At 42.6% G+C, this 18360-nt stretch overlaps 1 protein-coding gene across 2 annotated transcripts; it reads left to right on the top strand.

Annotated features, from left to right (window-relative positions):
- On the top strand, positions 1–18360 carry LOC109995083 (aryl hydrocarbon receptor). 2 transcript variants are annotated; one of them, XM_020648685.3, is made up of 11 exons: positions 1–388; positions 4222–4400; positions 10013–10119; positions 10213–10302; positions 10514–10634; positions 10785–10924; positions 11125–11330; positions 11426–11535; positions 11697–11838; positions 12701–14312; positions 15851–18360. In XM_020648685.3, the coding sequence occupies exons 1-11, from the start codon at positions 330–332 to the stop codon at positions 15974–15976; spliced, it is 2892 nt and encodes a 963-aa protein (XP_020504341.2). In that variant the 5' UTR covers positions 1–329; the 3' UTR covers positions 15977–18360. The 2 variants fall into 2 exon arrangements, with proteins under 2 accessions (XP_020504341.2, XP_020504340.2); XM_020648684.3 differs by having other exon boundaries at positions 15848–18360.

Raw genomic sequence — 18360 nt, 5'->3', positions numbered from 1 at the left:
CGGAGGGCTGGCCGCGGTTTGTGCTTTCTCTCTGTACTTCCACTGCAAACTAAGTTTTTAAAATTAGACTTTGACCGACAGGGTCGCTGCAAAATCCCGATAGACTTCACAGATGTGGATTATATCTTCAGTTTTAGCCTTCCCGAACTGAATTACAGTGAAATAACCGGCAGCTTTTAGAGTTTTTACAGGAGAATAACAGCAAGGGTGTGTCCGGAGACTCGGAGAAATCAAACTTTTTTTTTTTTTTTTTTTTTTAATGCAAGTTTAAACATTTTGCCTTTGAAGTGTTAACGACAGAAAGAGTTTGGGAAAATCTCAGAGCCGCCATGCCGGGGAATGGTGGAGTCTACGCGGTGAAGAGGAGGAAGAAGCCCGTTCAGAAAATGTAAGTCTTACTATCTTAAAAGCGTCATATTCTTTTTTACTTCTTTATACGTCTCCGCAGGGTATAAAGTAGCCACTGCATTCAGCCACAGGCCTGTACCGCGTGGGCGGGGTTAGAGCTCAGTGGCACAATCCCTCATCACCATCACTGTTATTGTTACAAAGTAATTACTAGTGTTACTAATCCTAACCTATCCGTTTCCACTAACCTCCATGTGAACATATAAGGTTGTTGTTTTAGCTTCAATCCTGTGATTCACGATTTTCCGGAAGTTTCACCGCAACATAATGTCACTCAAAGGTGATGACGTCAGGTGTTGATAAGGTCAGGTAAGTCGAGCAGGTGGTGATGGAACAAGTGCAGCGATTTTTTTTTATAAAAGCCAAATTAGCAGGACATTATAATGCACAAAAGTGTGGGAATAAAATTAAATCATGGAGGAGAGATAGATACTGAATTAATCTACTGTAACTATATTACAGATTCAGTTTCATATTGATGCCTCTTTAAACATCTACTCTAAGAAGTTGGCTAAATATTCCATTTACTAATCCTTTTTTTTTTTCGGACAGCTTAACTGGCATTGACAAATAAAGATTTGTGTCCTGCATTGTAAAACACAACAACACAAACTATCCACAAGTTAATTACAGTACAGCTCTTGCACATGAGAAACATCACCAGTTTGCAGCTCTTTAAATGTTATCTTTTGCTTTTTTTTATTTTTATTTAGCTATAAAAGCTATGTAATACTTTTAATTAATTTAGCTATATTAAGAAGACTATTTTCATGCAACAGAATCAATCAATTAATTGAGAATTCAATTAAGTGCACAAGTTCCACAACCCCTGTACTGTTTGTTGAACAAAACATCTGCAACGAAACCTCTGAAATCAGAAAATACAATGTGGCATACAATTTATTTTCTACTCTGTATTTAATATATTTACATTTTTAAACTTAGTTTTTATGTCAGATTCAACAATTTATACAATAATATTCACAGTTCTTCAATTTTCCTTTTTTGTTTACAGCTGTATCTATATGTTTACAAGGATAAACACAATAATAAAAAAACAACTAAAAAAAAACAAAACAAGATGTTATACATTTGAGAGCTGCTGTAATAAGTATTTGATGTTTTTGTATTTTAATTTGTATTTGATAAGATGTTTTTTTTAGCTCTACCATCAATGCCTATTGGTGTTAGGCCCAGTAGTTCCACAGTAAAAACAGTTAAAAACCTCCTCCCAAAATGTTTTTCATTTTGTGCATGTCCAGAATATGTGGGTATGGTTGCCAGTTTGTGTACCACAATTGTAATGTGTTAGAGTGTGCTGGGCCCATTTTAGCCACTATTACTGGCGTCCAGAAGAATCTCATTATTACCTTCCACTTGAATCCTCTCCATGAATTACAATATATTTACATTTTTAAATACTGTTTTTATACCCTTGAGAGTTTAAAAAAAATATTTATTATATGTAAATAATTTTTATACTTTCAGGTATCGCATTTGGTTTTCCAGACCAAACGTTACTTACCGGGCTCCTCCTCAACCATCGAGTGAAGGGTTTTAAAATGAATACATGGGTTATAATCAGGGAATGATAGAATGTATCATAGAACAGTCAGAGTGTTTTTTCAGCTTCTTAAAATATTCTGAATACACTTACTGTCCATTCGTAACTTACAGCAGATTTATAGTGAAGACAAGATGGTCAATGGAAAGTAACGGCTAATGCATGTGCATCACAGCTCGACTCTCTGGAGACCGATAACGCTTGTTGTGATCCATATAGCGCCCTCTGCTGGTGACAGAGAACTGCTAGTGTAATAGAATGAAAATCAAATTAAATGCTATTTGACTGGTGAATAAATCGAGTAATATCTGCGATAAAATTAGCCGATATGATAGTCACTGCATACGCTATTATCGGCCATTATTATCGGCTTGCTGCTAAATCGGTCGAGCTCTTGTACTTCAAGTTTGACAGATACTCGATGCAGAAATGTGGCCTCTAAATGAGAGTCTGTGTTTAGGCCATGTCAGGCTGATGTACTGAACGAGTAAACACACTGGTTTCATTCAATAACTCATGCTGGTGTTGTGAATTTGTCACAAATATACTGCTCACATTCTGTCATATTATTCACCAGCATCAACGTCATCGATAATAAGTCCTCCGTTGTCTTCATTTTCACTCTGATTTTAGTTTGTTTTCAACCCATTTCGTTTTGCTTTCTCTTTTCTCTTCGCTGCGTTTGGCCTTCTTCACTCCTGCCCTCCTTTGTTCTCTCGCTCCTCTTCCCCTCCATCTCTGTCCTTAGATCTGTGTGTGTTTAGTCAGGGAGGGATGGCACACAGAGCTGGCTGCGTGTCCCGACATGTCAGAGAGGAACTATGTTGTGGTAAATTTGTAGTAACAATGGCACAGGCCAAGTGGAAGATCAACAGAAACACGTCTCAAAAATATGATGCAACTATTTGTTTGGAGACAATTTGGTTCTTTTGACTCCACAAATCTTTATTGTTTAACCACGAAGGCAGACAGTCAGTCGGAAAAAACGTATAATGTTGCTATGATTTAGAAATAAAATAATAAACAGATGTAAGGAGGGCACAGTGTGTATTGTTCTGTCTCAGTTACTGAGAACTACTAGCAGCCCTTCTCCCTGGAATTTAAATCACTGGTCGTGCTAGCTAGATTTACCATGAACATTGATGGTCTCCTGAGATTAAAACCTCCTGACTCTGGTGATCCTTTTACTTTTACTAAAGCATCATCTGAGATAATTATATCTTGTGTTTGTGAGTGAAATGTCTGTTCAACTCTTAGTTTTATTGCCATGATGTTGTTGCGAAGACATTCATGGTCCCCTGAAGAAGTATCCCACTAACTTTGCTTCCCCACGTTTTCACCCATCATCACATTACATGCTAAGTATCAGCCTTTCTTTACATTACATGTTGGCATGCAAATGTTTGCATTTAGCTCTCAAACCTGCGCTGCCTGAGCCCTGCTAAAAGGTGGATATCATGACTTTTGATGCCTGTAGTAATTATCGTTAGGGTCTGATTTTGACTAAAATCGTAGTTTGGTCGGGTTTGTATGTGTGGCTTGGTGTTGTAGTTTGCGTCATCCCTCAAAACAAACGTTTACGAGGCCACAAAGTTCAGGTCGGCCGATCCATTTTTTCACAACAGCAGTAATATCCAGTTACTCAAAAACATACCAAAACTCTCGCCACAGTGAGAAACCGCTGACCTTCTGTATGCGCAACACCTGCTGCTAATCAGCGCCGTTTAAATACAGTTACACTTGGATCACAGTGCCACCCTGTGGTCAAACCCAAAATACCAAAAATGGCTCCAACACTTGTGAATGTGCGAACTAAAAACACATTATTCTCCGTGTGTGTTTCCAGTCGTGTTAAAAGCTTCTAGTACGAACAACACTTTCATCCTCTTCTGGCTCTTAAAACCAGGAAGTTGACGCTTTTGTTTGATGTGGTTCAGAGTTTATTCGGGGCAGACTTCACTGCTGTGTAATTCAACCCATGGAATTCTCAGTGCACGTATTGTTCTTGTGGTCGTGTAGCGTCAGTACGACACACACAGGCCTCCTACAGCTCCAGTGCTCTGCTTTGTTACAGGATATGAAAAATCAGAGCAGCTTGTATCAAAAAAAAAAAAAAAAACTCCCACTTGAGCTGTAAATGGAAATTCCTCTGACTGCTGCAGATTATTAAACAGCGCACACATGTTTTAGCAGGCAGCATCTCTTGACACTGAATATGTCCTCTTGTGTCTTGTGTTTTTTTTTTAAAGCCCCAAGCCTCCTCCCGTGAAGACAAACCCGTCCAAGAGACACCGGGACCGCCTCAATGTGGAGTTGGACCGTCTCACCGGCATGCTGCCGTTCTCTCAGGATGTCAGAGGCCGCCTGGACAAGCTGTCTGTGCTGCGGCTCAGCGTGGGATACCTCAAGGCCAAGAGTTACTTCCACGGTCAGTGAACTCAAAAACAGGTCAAATGGGTGTAATATTGAAAGTGAGAGGGTGTGTGTGCGTGTCAGTCAGGTGTGCAAATATTCAGCTCCAGACATTTTTGTGGCTGAGCGTTGAGTGTTTGGGGTGTCAGAAAGAGAACTTGACACTGTGCATAATGAACAGTCGCCCCGCTGGCAGGGAAACAGGAGAGTGTGCTGCGGGCTGCTGCGAGAGTCTAGGCAGAGCAACATGAGACCTGCAGACGGGAACAGTAGGTCTTTATTCCGACGCTGATCACACACACACAGAGACAGAGAGAGAGGGGGGGGGGGGGGGAGGTGCCTATACATTGAGTATGTTGTTCAGGTGTCAGAATGTTCTGCTGACATGACAGACTCAACTTTTCCAAAAGCTTTAAGAGTCAAAGTGTTGAACTTATGGACACTTAATCCCAAGTGTGGTTATGTATGATTTTACGGTACAGTACGGGACAAATACACCTAGTGGCAGTGCGTCCTTAAAAACCATGACCGTTGTCCTCAAACAAGCAAATATGAACGATGCTATTTTACAGAATTATTCAAATTAAAAATGAACAAACATTTAACTAGCTTTTGATTGAAATAACCTTGATTGACTTGTTGCCTATAACTTTTTCTTCTGGCCTGCTGGAACTTTACTGGATGCTTGCTTGAGCGTGATCCAACACATCGGGGGAGATTGCTGCAGATTGTCATTTGGTTTTGGGTCTCTTCCCTGCTGCCACTCAGGAGACTGGAAATACCAACGCTACCTTCAGAGAAGTTTTGTAGTCCGGAAACATTCAGATCAGAAAGTGGCAAGCCTAGCAAACCTCTCTTACTGTTGGATTTACCGATCCTTCAAGTACTCGCTTCAGCCAGAGGAAATCGTGCTGCACCAGGGTTAGCTTTAGGCCCTGGAGAACACAAAGGAAAAACTTGTGCAGATGTTCAGAATGCAGGTTTATCACACAGGCTTACTGTTATACATGTCATAGATTTGTAGTTTTTTTTTTCATTCCAAGTTAACCTCGATGACACCATCAGCGATCATTCTTCACAGACTTCACCAAGAAGACTTTTTAAAACAGTGAACACTGGCAGAGGAATCGCCTCACAGCCTGGCAAAGAGTCCTTTATGTGGCTCGATTTGAGAAGTTCATTCAGAACGCAAAAGAGATGCCTCCCCCAGCTGCTGGCCAAAGCGGACCTAAACATAGGCGTGGTTTAAACTAAATTGGTACGTAAGCGGTGCCATCGTGGCAACAGAGTCCAGCAGGCATTTCCCCCTAACTCTGTGCCTCTGCTATCGGCCGGCCGATCACCGCTGCTGATGGAGCAGAGGGGGGAAACAGAAGGGGGGGGGGGGGGGGGGCCGTGAAGCACAGTGGCACGACATGAGGGCTTCTGAAAAAGATGGAAGTGTTTGTGAATGGAGACGTTTGAACACTGCGGTCTGGTTTCTTCTGACCAGAGTTATTCGACTTTAAGAAAAAAAAAAAAGATTTTTCAAAATGCTTGATGCAGAGTTTACAAAAAGGAGGAATGTGGAATGGAAACAGACAAAGTTGGAGATGTTGTTGAATAAGAATAAGTATGTTTTGAGCGTTATCAGATGAAGCCTATCTGCATCAAGCTGCCAGATTAACCGCTTGCTGCAGTCGTGAAAATGTTATCTTCTCTCAACTTTGATGTTCGTCAAACCTGACATCACACACAAGCTGCAAATCCCGTCTTGTTGAACTTTCCGCTTTCCAAATTGAATGTTATTATTTCTGATTTGACAGCAGAAAACGTTTGTATTTAACAATAAATGTATGACTATGGTCAGGAGCATTTCCTGTAAATAAGACAGTCATTAGACTGGATCACTTCCTAGCTCTCGTCATCAACTCGCATCGTTTTGTTTTGTGATTGTGATGTAACGGATCAATCAGAAGAAGGTCGAATCGCAAGTTACTAGATGAAAGCGGGTCTATCACCAACTACTGTTACAGCGTCAGACATCTCTCAATAAATCGAATCTCCCCAGGTCCTTATACACTGGGACAATGACAGGAGTCCATTTAAAATGACCTAATCCAGCGATAACCGTAGATCAACTGACCTATTCAGGTAAACCACTGACTGTCTAAATTGCACAATTGACCCCCAATATAATGGTAGGGGAAACACTGTGGATCATTCGTTTTAGAAGCATGTTTTGTTGAAAACTACCAGATGATTAAACATTTTAACATCCAGGAGAATATGGGAACAAAGCACCGTCCTGTCTGTCTTCTCCTCGCTCAGCCTGGATCACAGAGCAGAGAATTATAAAAACACAGAACATCCAGGTTATTACCTGAGAAATGATCATTCAAAATGGAATTGATACAGGATTAGTAGCAAGGGATGGTTTACTCGTGGAGAGTTAAAACATAATGTTTGCGGAGGTTAAAGAGACTTAGGTCCTCAGTTTTAGTCCCAAGTGTTGACTCTGTTGTTTCCCTTCGTTTGGCTCTGACCTCAATGAGTCCCAGATGATGCTGCTGCTGCTGCTGCATCCATCACCAAGAGCAAAGGTTACCATGGTGAGAGAGGGAGGGTGAGGGGAGGTGGGGGGGTGTTTGTGTTGTTTGGGCAGTTTGTGGCTGGTGAGTTGCTGTTCAAATCTGCTTCCTGTTTGTCGATAAGGAGGCGGAACGAGGTCACAGTGAGTTCAGAGTGTTTGTCCCCGTGGTGTGAGATGTGCAAACAGTGACCTGGTCCGCTTGGAAGAAGGTCATGGCCGCACTTGTTTTTTTTTTTTTTTGTGAAAAATTAAACATGTTCAATATTTAATATCTGATATCCTGTTGTGTTGGGCGGAACCTCGATGACGGCTGAGAATGCGCTCTGTGGGTTGATAGTGGATGGAAGCAAACTGAATGAAGGAGCAAATCATTATTTATACACCTCCAGCTCGTACTGTAACATGTACAGCCAATGGTTACGCCGTCTGTCTGACTTCTTCCATAGTGTTACTTTTGTCTTTGTGAATTTTCAGTAAAAAGTAGTCCAGAAATCTCCAATCCTCCCTGCCTGTCCTCCACCATGCTTGTTGACTCTAAAGCCCCGTTCGATCGCAGGAGATTTTTGTGAGATTTCCAGTTTTTAGAGTTTGGTTTGCTGCCGTTTGGGAAGGAATCGGTCAGAGTTATGTTTCGATCATATTGTTGATTTCCAGGGGTGAAAAAAAGTGTTTAAATCCATCATTATGATGGAAGTAGATCATTTAGAAAACGGTGCTGAAACTCTAAATTTTGATGAATGTTTTCCTGTTCAACTCAGAAATTGAAACCCATCTTTGTGGCTGCAGCTGTTTCCACAGAGTCTGAAGGGTTCCAGGCCCCCCCCCCATCAGGCCTCCCTCTTGTGCAGACCTGTGTCTTTGTTTGGCGAGGTGCTCTGACTCTGCGTGTGATCCCTCTTCCTTGAAATCTCACAGCGTCGAGGAGCAGAGGAAGACGGGGTGGGGGGGGAGGCAGGAAAGGATGGAAGTGAAGGGAGGAGGAGAGAGGAAGGGGGTCAGATGAAAGACTCAGGATAAAAAACTTCTGACTTTTCACTAAAACTTGTTCAATTTGTTCAGACTTTGACACTTTTTGTACGTTGCACATTGTGTCCTTTTTGTTTTTCGGCGTCACACCGAGTTAAACTCTCGAGGATGTGAGGATGTGTTGCACCAGTTTGAGCAGATCCCCGGAGTCGGTTACAGTTTATGTTGTAATAACAAGCTGGAGATTCTTTCAGCTGTCTGAGTGCGGAGCAAGCCGCTCTTGACCGAGATGACAGGGCAAATTCCTGGGACGAGAGGCAGATCCAGCGGGTTTGTTTTAAAAAGGGGGAGGCAGAGGGAGGGAGAGAGGGAGAGGGAGGGTTGGGAAGTTTGTTAGCGTGCCATAGAGTCATTACTGTAAGGAAAGGAAAGGAGGTATTACTTAACTGAATGAATGCCAGCGATCACAGATTAGATTACACAAGATTTTTACTGAAAACTCGCATCAGAGAAAACACACTGCTCTATCCTGTTTGAGCTAAATAAAACTCCCTTGTGTTCAGACTTTGGTGGAAACCCCCTGAATTCAGCAACTCTCTGAATCAAGTATTTCAAACTTAAACATGTGAGCCTCTTTTTCTTTGAATTCAACAATACACAAACGCATGAAAACTATGAAGATGTGAACACACGCTCTCACTCGCTGCATCGCTCTCGGCCTGCGAGACGTCACCGATACTTAATGAAACGGGTGAAACATTATCAGGGATGCAGCTGAGACACATGCAGTGAGTGTGTTGTGTAGAAACACACTGGATCCCCCTTATGGTGTTTGAGTGCTTTTTGTTTGCTTTGGAGAGAGAGAGAGAGAGAGAGAGTTTCAGAGCATGTAGTGACGAGTCTTAAAGGACCAGCGTGTAAGATAAAGAACACATGTGGACAGAAGTTTTTGATGTGTCAGATCTACAGAGACAGCAAATATAACACGTCTTCTACAAGCTGATGTCGACTGCTAACTCGGTGAGCTTGAGTGGTTGAAAAACAACACAAACTATGCAGTAAATAAATAACCAACGTGCACTGAGATACATTTGATTTTAGATCATCCAAACAGCTGAAAATCAAATTGTTGGTTCACATAAATGACTGGTGATAAAGGAGCTAGCTACGCCTGATGTATAGTAGATGGTTAAAGGCTTTATATGCGATTTTTTTTGATCCAGCAGATGTCGCCCTTGAGCACCAGCATGAAACCAAAACAACTCGCGCTGCATTGTTGTGTTAGCATGCTAATGCTAGCGATCTTTATTATGCTGGTATCTTCACACTGCATGTAAATTTACCTGAAATGAGCGTGATCTAGAAACACAGTTAAGCAGTGAGTACAGTATGTTATTCTTCTTTTCTCTAGTCCCTCAATTAAACAACTTTTATACGCGAGGGGAGGAGTCAGCCGGCCGTCCTGGCGATGTAAACAAACTGAAGATAGGACTCTGAAAACTCTGAAAACATCACAGACAGTGGGACTCGGGTGTTACACCCATTGTAGACTGTCATGACTCACAGAGTTATTTTCAGAGGAGATACTTGATTTATATTACATTTAAGTGTGAAAAATCACATATTAAGCCTTTAAGTATTAAACAGTTTTCTTTTGCATCTCCAATTCAAAGAAGCTGAATGGATGTATTCTGTGCATCTCTCAATGAACTCTGAAAATTGCAACGACATCTTCTAAAAATGCTTCTGTCGGGGCACTGATGGCCCATTTAGGAGGTTATAGTCTTCCAAGCCGACGGCTCAGGTTCAAGTCCGGCCTGTGGCTCCTCTCGCATGTCATATCTCTCTCTCTCTCCTGTTTCCTACTCATTCCATTGTCTATCAAATAAAGGCAAAAAGCCCAAAAGCTTCCACCTCCTTGAGACCACTTTGAGTCTTTATGAAATGCATTTATCTTCTTAGTATTTGAGTACGCTGTTTAATGTTTCTGACACTTTTCCTTGAATGATAAGCTCTATGTTTGTCCCCACTCTTGCAGCTTCTATATATTGAATGATTGTTTGACATCTTTCTCTTTTTGTGTCTTGCAGCAGCGTTCCAGAAGAGAGCGGCTCCCCTTGTCACTACAAACGGCAGAAATGGACACTCGGTGTCGCTGGATGGAGTCAGCTTCTCAGAGGGAGATCTGCTTCTCCAGGTAATGCAGACAGCGTTCCATGATGCATCGTTTTTCTTTTGTTTACTGTTTGCATTTGTATCATCAGTATCTGGATATCTGATATGTCTGCAGGCTTTAAATGGTTTCGTGTTGGTCGTGACCACTGACGGCACTGTGTTCTACACGTCCCCGACCATCAAGGACTTCCTGGGCTTCCATCAGGTAAAACTCTCGACACTCACAACATAGCTCCAACCAGCTCATACCAGGCTTAGAGATCTAATCAGCCAGAGTTTCAAATGCATTTTTGTATTTCTCAATAAATTAAGCAAAAGTTTGGCTCTGAAATGAAGAAGACAGGAGATTTAGAACAGCATCAAATGCAAGTTAAGTATAACTGTATGAATTTGAACTTTCCTCCTTCTGTCATCAGTCCGATGTCGTCCATCAAAGTGTGTTCGATCTTGTTCACATGGATGACAGAGAGACATTCAAATGTCAGCTCCACTTCGCCCTGAACCCCAACCAGTCCGACTCAGACCAGAGAGCTGAAGGTATGAGTGTAACTCATCAGTCTCTACCTGTCACATGTTTAAAAACATTGCCCCAGTCCTGTATCAGAATATCAGATGCTATTGACCACAGAGAGCAGAAAGAGGTGGTGCACAGAAACACGAGTCTCAGTTCACTGTTTCTCTCTTCAGATGAACAGCCAGGCAGTAAAGCGTCGAGCAGCTCGGTCAGCTTGCTACCTCAGTACATCCCTCCAGAGAACTCTTCTTTCCTGGAACGAAGCTTCTGCTGTCGCCTTCGCTGTCTCCTCGACAACACTTCTGGATTCCTGGTACTATGAAAAGCTTATCTGTTCAACCACTGATTTAGACTGAATGCTTATGTCAGCGTGATGCTCAGAGGGGGAATACCAAAATGTAGCCGGCTCTGAGGTTTGGCTTAGGTGGAAGAGTTGAAGTTAATGATAAACAGCTTAATATGTTTGTTTCTGTTACTGCAGCCAATAATGTGAGTTTGTTTCCCTCTTTGTAGGCTCTAAACTTCAATGGACGCCTGAAGTTTCTGCATCTGCAAGGAAACACAGAGGCCGATGGGAGAGCAGCTCCTCTCCCCCAGTTCGCTCTGTTTGCCATCGCCACGCCTGTGCTGCCTCCTTCAGTCATAGAGATCCGGACCAAGACGGTCATCTTCCAGTCCAAACACAGGATGGACTTTGCTCCCATGGGTATTGACACCAGGTAGGCATTTATTTATAGTCGATATTTAAATATATATATATTTTTTAAATGAGATGGACTGAAGATCTCAAGAACATTCTTTTTGTCTTTTTCAGGGGGAAGCTGGTTTTAGGGTATTCAGAGACAGAGTTGGTCACAACAGGTTCTGGCTATCAGTTCATCCACGCTGCTGACATGATGTACTGCGCCGACAACCACCTGAGGAGTGAGTGACTCTGTCTGACACATCATGCACTTACCGAAGTACCATCAAACACTTGCCATGCCTCAATTCTGATATCAATATGACCACCATTCCACCATTGAAGTGTCTTTAAATGTTTGTGTTAACAAGTATTTTATTGTGTCTACCTGCTTTGTCCTCAGTGATCAAGACAGGAGACAGCGGCTTCACGTTCTTCAGGCTGCTGACAAAGACAGGACACTGGCTGTGGGTTCAGGCCAATGCAAGAGTCGTCTTCAAGGGAGGAAGACCCGACTTCATCATCGCTCGTCAGAAAGCGCTCACGTAAGCACCTGCTTCTTTCAACAAGGGGGTTTAATCAATGACATCTTTCTGAATTCTGTATTATTTAAGGATAGCTTTACCCATCTTATGCCTGCAGCCGAGACATCTATCAGCTTCCAGTGCTGAATTTTAAGAACTGACACCAGGGAGGGATATCTTCAGATTTAGCAAAAAAAAGTCCTTTTAGGGTCAAGGATAGTATGTTTAGATTTGGGTGTTTAAAGGTCGAGGTCAGTGTGAACTGTCAAAGAGTTTGGAGATCGAGCCTATCTTCAAACAATGTAACAATAAAATAAGTTTTGCCTTGAGAAAGGATTCCACTTGCTCATACTGGAAATTTAAAAAAAATGTAAGTAGTGAACATGATAATCTTTACATCCACACTCGGTAAGAAAGCATCTGTCGTTGAATACCAAACTTAAAGCTTCTGTGAGGACTTTTTACCTGAAAACAAATCCGTCTTTATGACCTACTAAATCAAACCAGACCGTCAGTGAGAAGATTGATCATTTCTTTATAGTTAATATTTAGGCCTCTCTCCCCTGCTGCAGGGTAGGTGTCAGACAATATTTCCATGTCAAAGAATTGATGTGAATTGCATATTTGCCTTTTAAAATAATGAAGGATGAGTTTCTTTTTTGTCCACTTGCACATGTACAGCACAACATCAACCAAAAGATAAAGTGGAAACGTTTCTCAGAGGAGCTTTAATCAAAAACATAAATTACTCTTAGTGGCTATTTGCCTGCCTTCTTTTGTTGCACCTGGAGTGTTTGCAATTTGGCTAAATAATGTTTTTTTTTGTGTGCATCGTGTTTAAATTGATTATTAACTTTGCTTGATGCTTCTTCGTTCTCTGTAGAAATGAGGAAGGAGAGGAACACTTGCGCCAGAGGAGACAGCAGCTCCCCTTCAACCTCGCCACCGGTGAAGGTGTTCTGTACCACACCACTTTGGACGCCTCCTCCATGTCTGGTCCTCCTGGCCCAGGCACACCGGGCGCCACAGAGCCGCCGACAGAGAAACCTTTGGACCCCGCCTCCCTTCTTGGATCCCTTAACCGTCAGGACCATTCAGTTTACACCCAGCCGCCACCACAGAATCCAAGTCCTCAGCTCCCAATATTAGACCAAATAGAGGAGCTTGAGTATGAGCAATCAGCTTTTGACAAAGCTTTCATGGACAGCCATGCCTTGCTCAGTGTGCCGGGACAGACCTCCATGAAACGTTCCTTTACAGGGGACCTCGCCACAGAAGCCATGATGGACTCTTTGGAACAAATATTGGAGGACATTGGGGAAGGAATGATAGAAGGACTTGAAGTTGAGGAGACTGAGCTGAGGGAGTGGGAGAAAACTCTTTTTAGGGCAACCAATGAGAGAGAGGAAGCTTCAAGAGACATAAACCACATAAACAGCATCCTTGCCAATGATGTGTTCTCGTACGTTGAGGAGGCTCTGAGGACAGAGTCTTGTGGACTTTTGCCAAGCTCAGATCCCACTGGACCTCACGTTTCTGTGAATGGTTTATCCAACCAAGAACAGCCTCCTGGGTCACTTTTCTCAGATAATGAGCAGCCGATGGCTCACAGGACTTCTGGATTTGCAGATCAGGCTCTGTTTAGTGGTGCTGTTGGTTGTTCTGGACTAAATGGTGCATCCCAAATTCGGTCAAACGGAGGAGCGTACACACAGTGTCGAAACAATCCCCCGGGACACACCTCTTCACCGTGGCCTCCTAGTGGCAGCGATCAGCACTGTGGCAACCAAATGATTTCAACACAGTCATTGTTTTCAACACAGGAATGTGCATCATTCCAAGCTGTTCAATCACAGCCTGATATGACACAACAGTCTTGGCTGCCACCTGTGCAAAACAATGTGCTCAAATCTGGATTGGAGGTGACGCACCAAAGGGTACAATACGCACTGAACCACACTGGTTCACAGCAGACATATGTGGGGCAACCACTTCAGAGCCCCTCGGCGTGGCAACAGCAGCTGCCGCCGCAACATTTTCCCCATCACACACTGACACATTCCTCGCACACACCGCACGGTGTGAACTCAACTGCTCAGTCGTTTCAACCGCAGATGCAGCGATTATCTGGCAGCTGCATGTATGAAAAAAGAGAAGGTCACATACCGAACGCTGCTACTGTTCCTACCAGACAGAACAGACCTCTCCAGGGACCTGCGAGGTCCAGAGGACCCCCCACACATGGTGCAGGGACCGCGACCGCTAACAGCCCCTTTACCCTCTCCCATCCTTGTGTGGCAGCTGGAGCCATGAGCCAGGGGATGGTTCAGTCTTCAGGTTCCAACACTTTCATGAGTGCTTGCGCTGATGTTGGCGACATTAATCTGGGTCATTTGAGTGGAGACAACGCTGCGTTGGGAACATCTCTGTCAGATTACCCAAATGGAAATGGCGCAGTGCAGTCGTCCTTCTTCTGTTGGAACGAGGAAGCTCAGGTAATTATGGTCCTACATTATCCATACTGTATTCCTTTTTGATACCATGGGTTTTACAAAGAAAGTAGTCGCCATTTTTAAATGATCAAAAATATTGAAAGTATCGGCACAAGAAAAACGCAGATCTTCAGTCATGTTTTTCACCCGAAGAGAGAGAGCTCCGTCTTACTGATAAGACGGGGGCCCAGGATCGCCTAGCGCTTATGTCACGTGGCGTCATGTACAGAGGATACAGTCCTCGCTCCAGCGGCCGTGGTCTCGAATCTGACCTCGGCCCTTCGCTGCATGTCATCCCCCGCTTTCTCTTTCCAACATTTCCTATCTCTCTTCAGCTGGCCCAAAAATATCTTTAAATTGGAAAGACGTTGGCAATTTTTCGGTAGGAAAATGCTGCCAATGTATTTGAGCAGAAGATCTCAGTTTGCAGATGATTGCCTGTATTTTTTGGTGATGAAAAACAAGAAATTACCCAATGTTGGATGACTAGGACTTGTGTTTTTGTTGCTGTGGTATTGAAACAGGTATCAGTATGGTTGGATTTTTACTGGAATCCTAAAGAAGTTGATAACTCTGGCTGGTCACAACCTAACAGGTAATGAAAAAGCTATAAGAATGAAAAGTGAAGTCATTTCAAGCTAATTCAGGAGGGGACTTAATGATAATGTAATCATGGCAAACGCCTGCTTCAGGTTTGAGGATCACTGATCTTAGTGCTTCCCAACTGTTGGTCCAGATGGTTATAATTTGTTGCGGGAAACGCACAAAGTCCTCAGGCAGTTCTGGCCCTGTTTGGATAAGCTTCTCCTTCATCTCGGCATTCCCAAAAAAACACACAGAGCTGTGAAGTGAGAGGAGTCATATGAGACGTCACATTTTATTGTCTGCACAATCTTTAGGGACTGAAAGCTGGAACACGTCCAAGACCTCATGCACATGAAACTCTCAAGGTATACTCATCTCTGTTTTGAGGGAACATCTTGTTCTTTGTGAGAAAAAGAAAGGATAGATAGATGTGTACATGAGCCCTTGGAGGTTAGAAATATATATGTCCTCTGCAGTGGAAAAAGTGATGATGTGATACGATACTTGTGACCTTAAAACTAAGGTTAGAAGAGTTTTGGTTCTAGTTAAACACAGTATTTAAATTCCGTCTCCACGGGGCTCTAAATTTGGGCGGCTGTGACTCAGTTGGTAGAGTCGGTCGTCTCTCACCCAGAAGGTCGGGGGTTCGATCCCGAGCTCTTGCAGCAACATGTCCAATGTGTCCTTGGGCAAGACACTTGATCCCGCATTGCTCCCACATCTTTGTCAGCGGAATAGAAAAGAACTATACAAGCTCAAGTCCATTTTCCATTCAATCAAAGCAATAACAAAAAGGTGACCTCGAGGCTGGCAGGAAATAACAATCCTCTCTGCTAACCCGCCCCATCCCTCATATTCAGATTACAGACATGGGAGTTGATCTTCTCCACTCTCCATTTTTCACTGGAGATCAAATAATGACCACACTGCACACTGTCTCCATGTTTCTTCAGCAGATCCTCAACCGTCCCCTGAACGGAGTCGTCGACCCGTTTGCCTTCCCCACCCGTCCCACCGGGAACATCAACCTTTCCCAAAACAGCTTGCCGCAGCCGCCTCTGCCCCATCCTCAGAGACTCTGAGGGACTGACGCACGTGAGAGGACGAGGACTTTCCCCTTCGTGGATACGTATATTTGAGTGATTTTTGTGCGTGCTGTGGCTCACTGAAGACAATAGACCTTCTCATTTCAAACTGTGCTACATTACAGACTTTGGCCGGTGATGTAGGTTGTAAGTTTCTCCATTTTTGACTCTTAAATATTTATCAAAAATTTCTTACCCAGTTATTGGCCTTTACACGTGCTGTGCTGAAAGTAACCAACGATTTTGTGAAGAAGAGAAGCTGGTCCCAACAGGATTAATTCTTGACTTTCTGTATTCAATAACTTGTTTGGACTAAAAAGGACCGCACTCATCGAATGGAGGACTTTCTCACGACAGCTCAACTCCCTCTGTCACAATGTGAATCTGGGAATTGATTTTTCTACAAACCGTTACCTCTGCCTTCTGTCAATATCCAGCCAACATGCAGTTTCTATTGGGTTGTTTTTGAGTGGCACCTGGAGGGCCCGCCCTTAGATCAGGATCATCTTGTGTCCACTGATGGCTCTGTCTGCACTGTTAGCGCTCATATCCTCAATTTCAGAATGCTTCTCACTGGCTCTTACTGTTGCTAGGTGACCAAACTTTGCTCAGTGCACTTCTGCTTCCCTTGGTAGTGACTTTAAGGACTTTTTTTTTGCAAGAGTTGCTCCGTATATCAAACATTTTCTTTTATTAAAGTAAAATCACCAAGGAAACAGAAAACCGTAAACAAATCATGTTTGGGCAAACAGCAGTTTTCGTACCTTACAAAAGACAAGTTAGATTCTCCTCCGCCATTGTTGTTGACATTTTTTTTTTACCAGAAGTCCCGCCCCTTCTTGATTTTGATTGGTCATTGAGGGAAGCTCAAACACTGACACTTGACATTGACATTTTTACATTGGAGGTTGAGCACTGAAAAGCCAGCACACAAACCAGCATTAGTGGACGCGGGACCTAATTTATTGTTCATACATGAATAATAAAGTCAACCAATGTTCAGATTCAGCTTTGTTTTAAGAAAGTGAACTCAAACAAAAGGGACATTTCTCAGCTTTGAAATGTGAATTCAGGTCCATCCTGAAGCAATACTCAAAATATTTACATTTAGGTTGGAAGAGTTTATGAATTTTTCCTCCTGTTTAGAAAATGAAACGCCTCCAATTTGAGTGATGGGAGAAATAATCAACTGCAGAACAGAGTGAGGATTTTTTTTTTCTGCAGAGTTCCGTGTTTCGGTTTGTTTTTGATCGGCCTGTAAGAGTTGTCCAAGGAGCTGAGATTGATTCCAAAAGATGAACACTTGAATCAAATCTAAAGCATTACTCTTGTTAGAATTCTGGACAGGTTTTTGCACGAAATGGAGACTGTGTGTGTTTATAGACCCCATCAGTTACTATCAAACTTCATCAGGTGGGGATCTCGGCTTCCATTAGGAACAGGAGGAATTTATCCAGACAGCAAACACAGTTTCAAGGTGCTTATGTATGCCTGAGAGACGTTTTTTTTTAAGACAAACTCTGAGATTTATGCCCTTTGATTAAACTGGCTTTGTTTTATTCAGCTGTGAACCCAAAGAAGACTGTAGACGCTCATCTGTACCAACTCTAACGCAGCTATGTTGGACAGGATTGTGACTGAGACGATTACATTTAAACTTGCCATTTATCTTTAAATTATAAACGTTTGTTTTAAACAAACAGGATGCACCTTTAAAAAAAAGAACCCACTTTTATTCTAAGACGGGACAAAAAGTTCAATAAGGACGTTTTAAGTATTGATATGTGTTGTGGACGGAGCACTGATGGAATGCTGCTTTCAAAAAATGACAGTTTTGGAACATGACTCTGCCTTTCAAAGAGTCCTCAAAGGTGCAAACAACCCAACAGTGACTTAAAGTATGTTCTAAACAATTACTGCTAATGAATGCCAATCCAAGGCCTGTTCCAAAGAGGCCCAATGAAACCTGGTCCAAGGTCTTAAAAAGACCTTCAGCCGAGGATTTATCGACCAGTAAAAAAAAACATCAAAATGTGTGAATTGTATTGTGTTTCTCTTGTTTTCACATGATGTGGCAGCTGCAGTGCTCAATGTGAACAGATCTGAACTGGGGAGTATGATTCAGAAGTGTAATCACATACTTTATATTTCAGTTTAACTTTTGTATCCATGTCAGTTGTAACAAAGAAGAGCCTTTTTTTGTCCCTTGTGGAGTCAAATTATATTCAGAAATGTGCACATGAATGCATATTTACCTGTAGGAGGCGGCCATATTATCGTGCCTGTGTAATTATAGGTAACGTTATAGCTGCTTGTGTACCACATGTAACCTTTAAGGACGAGTCTAATTTATTTTGCCATTAAAGAACTGTAACCCCGTC

This window comes from Labrus bergylta, chromosome 17 (genome assembly GCF_963930695.1).
Source record: "Labrus bergylta chromosome 17, fLabBer1.1, whole genome shotgun sequence".
Lineage (NCBI taxonomy): Eukaryota > Metazoa > Chordata > Actinopteri > Labriformes > Labridae > Labrus > Labrus bergylta.
This window is presented reverse-complemented; position numbering and strand designations above follow the sequence as displayed.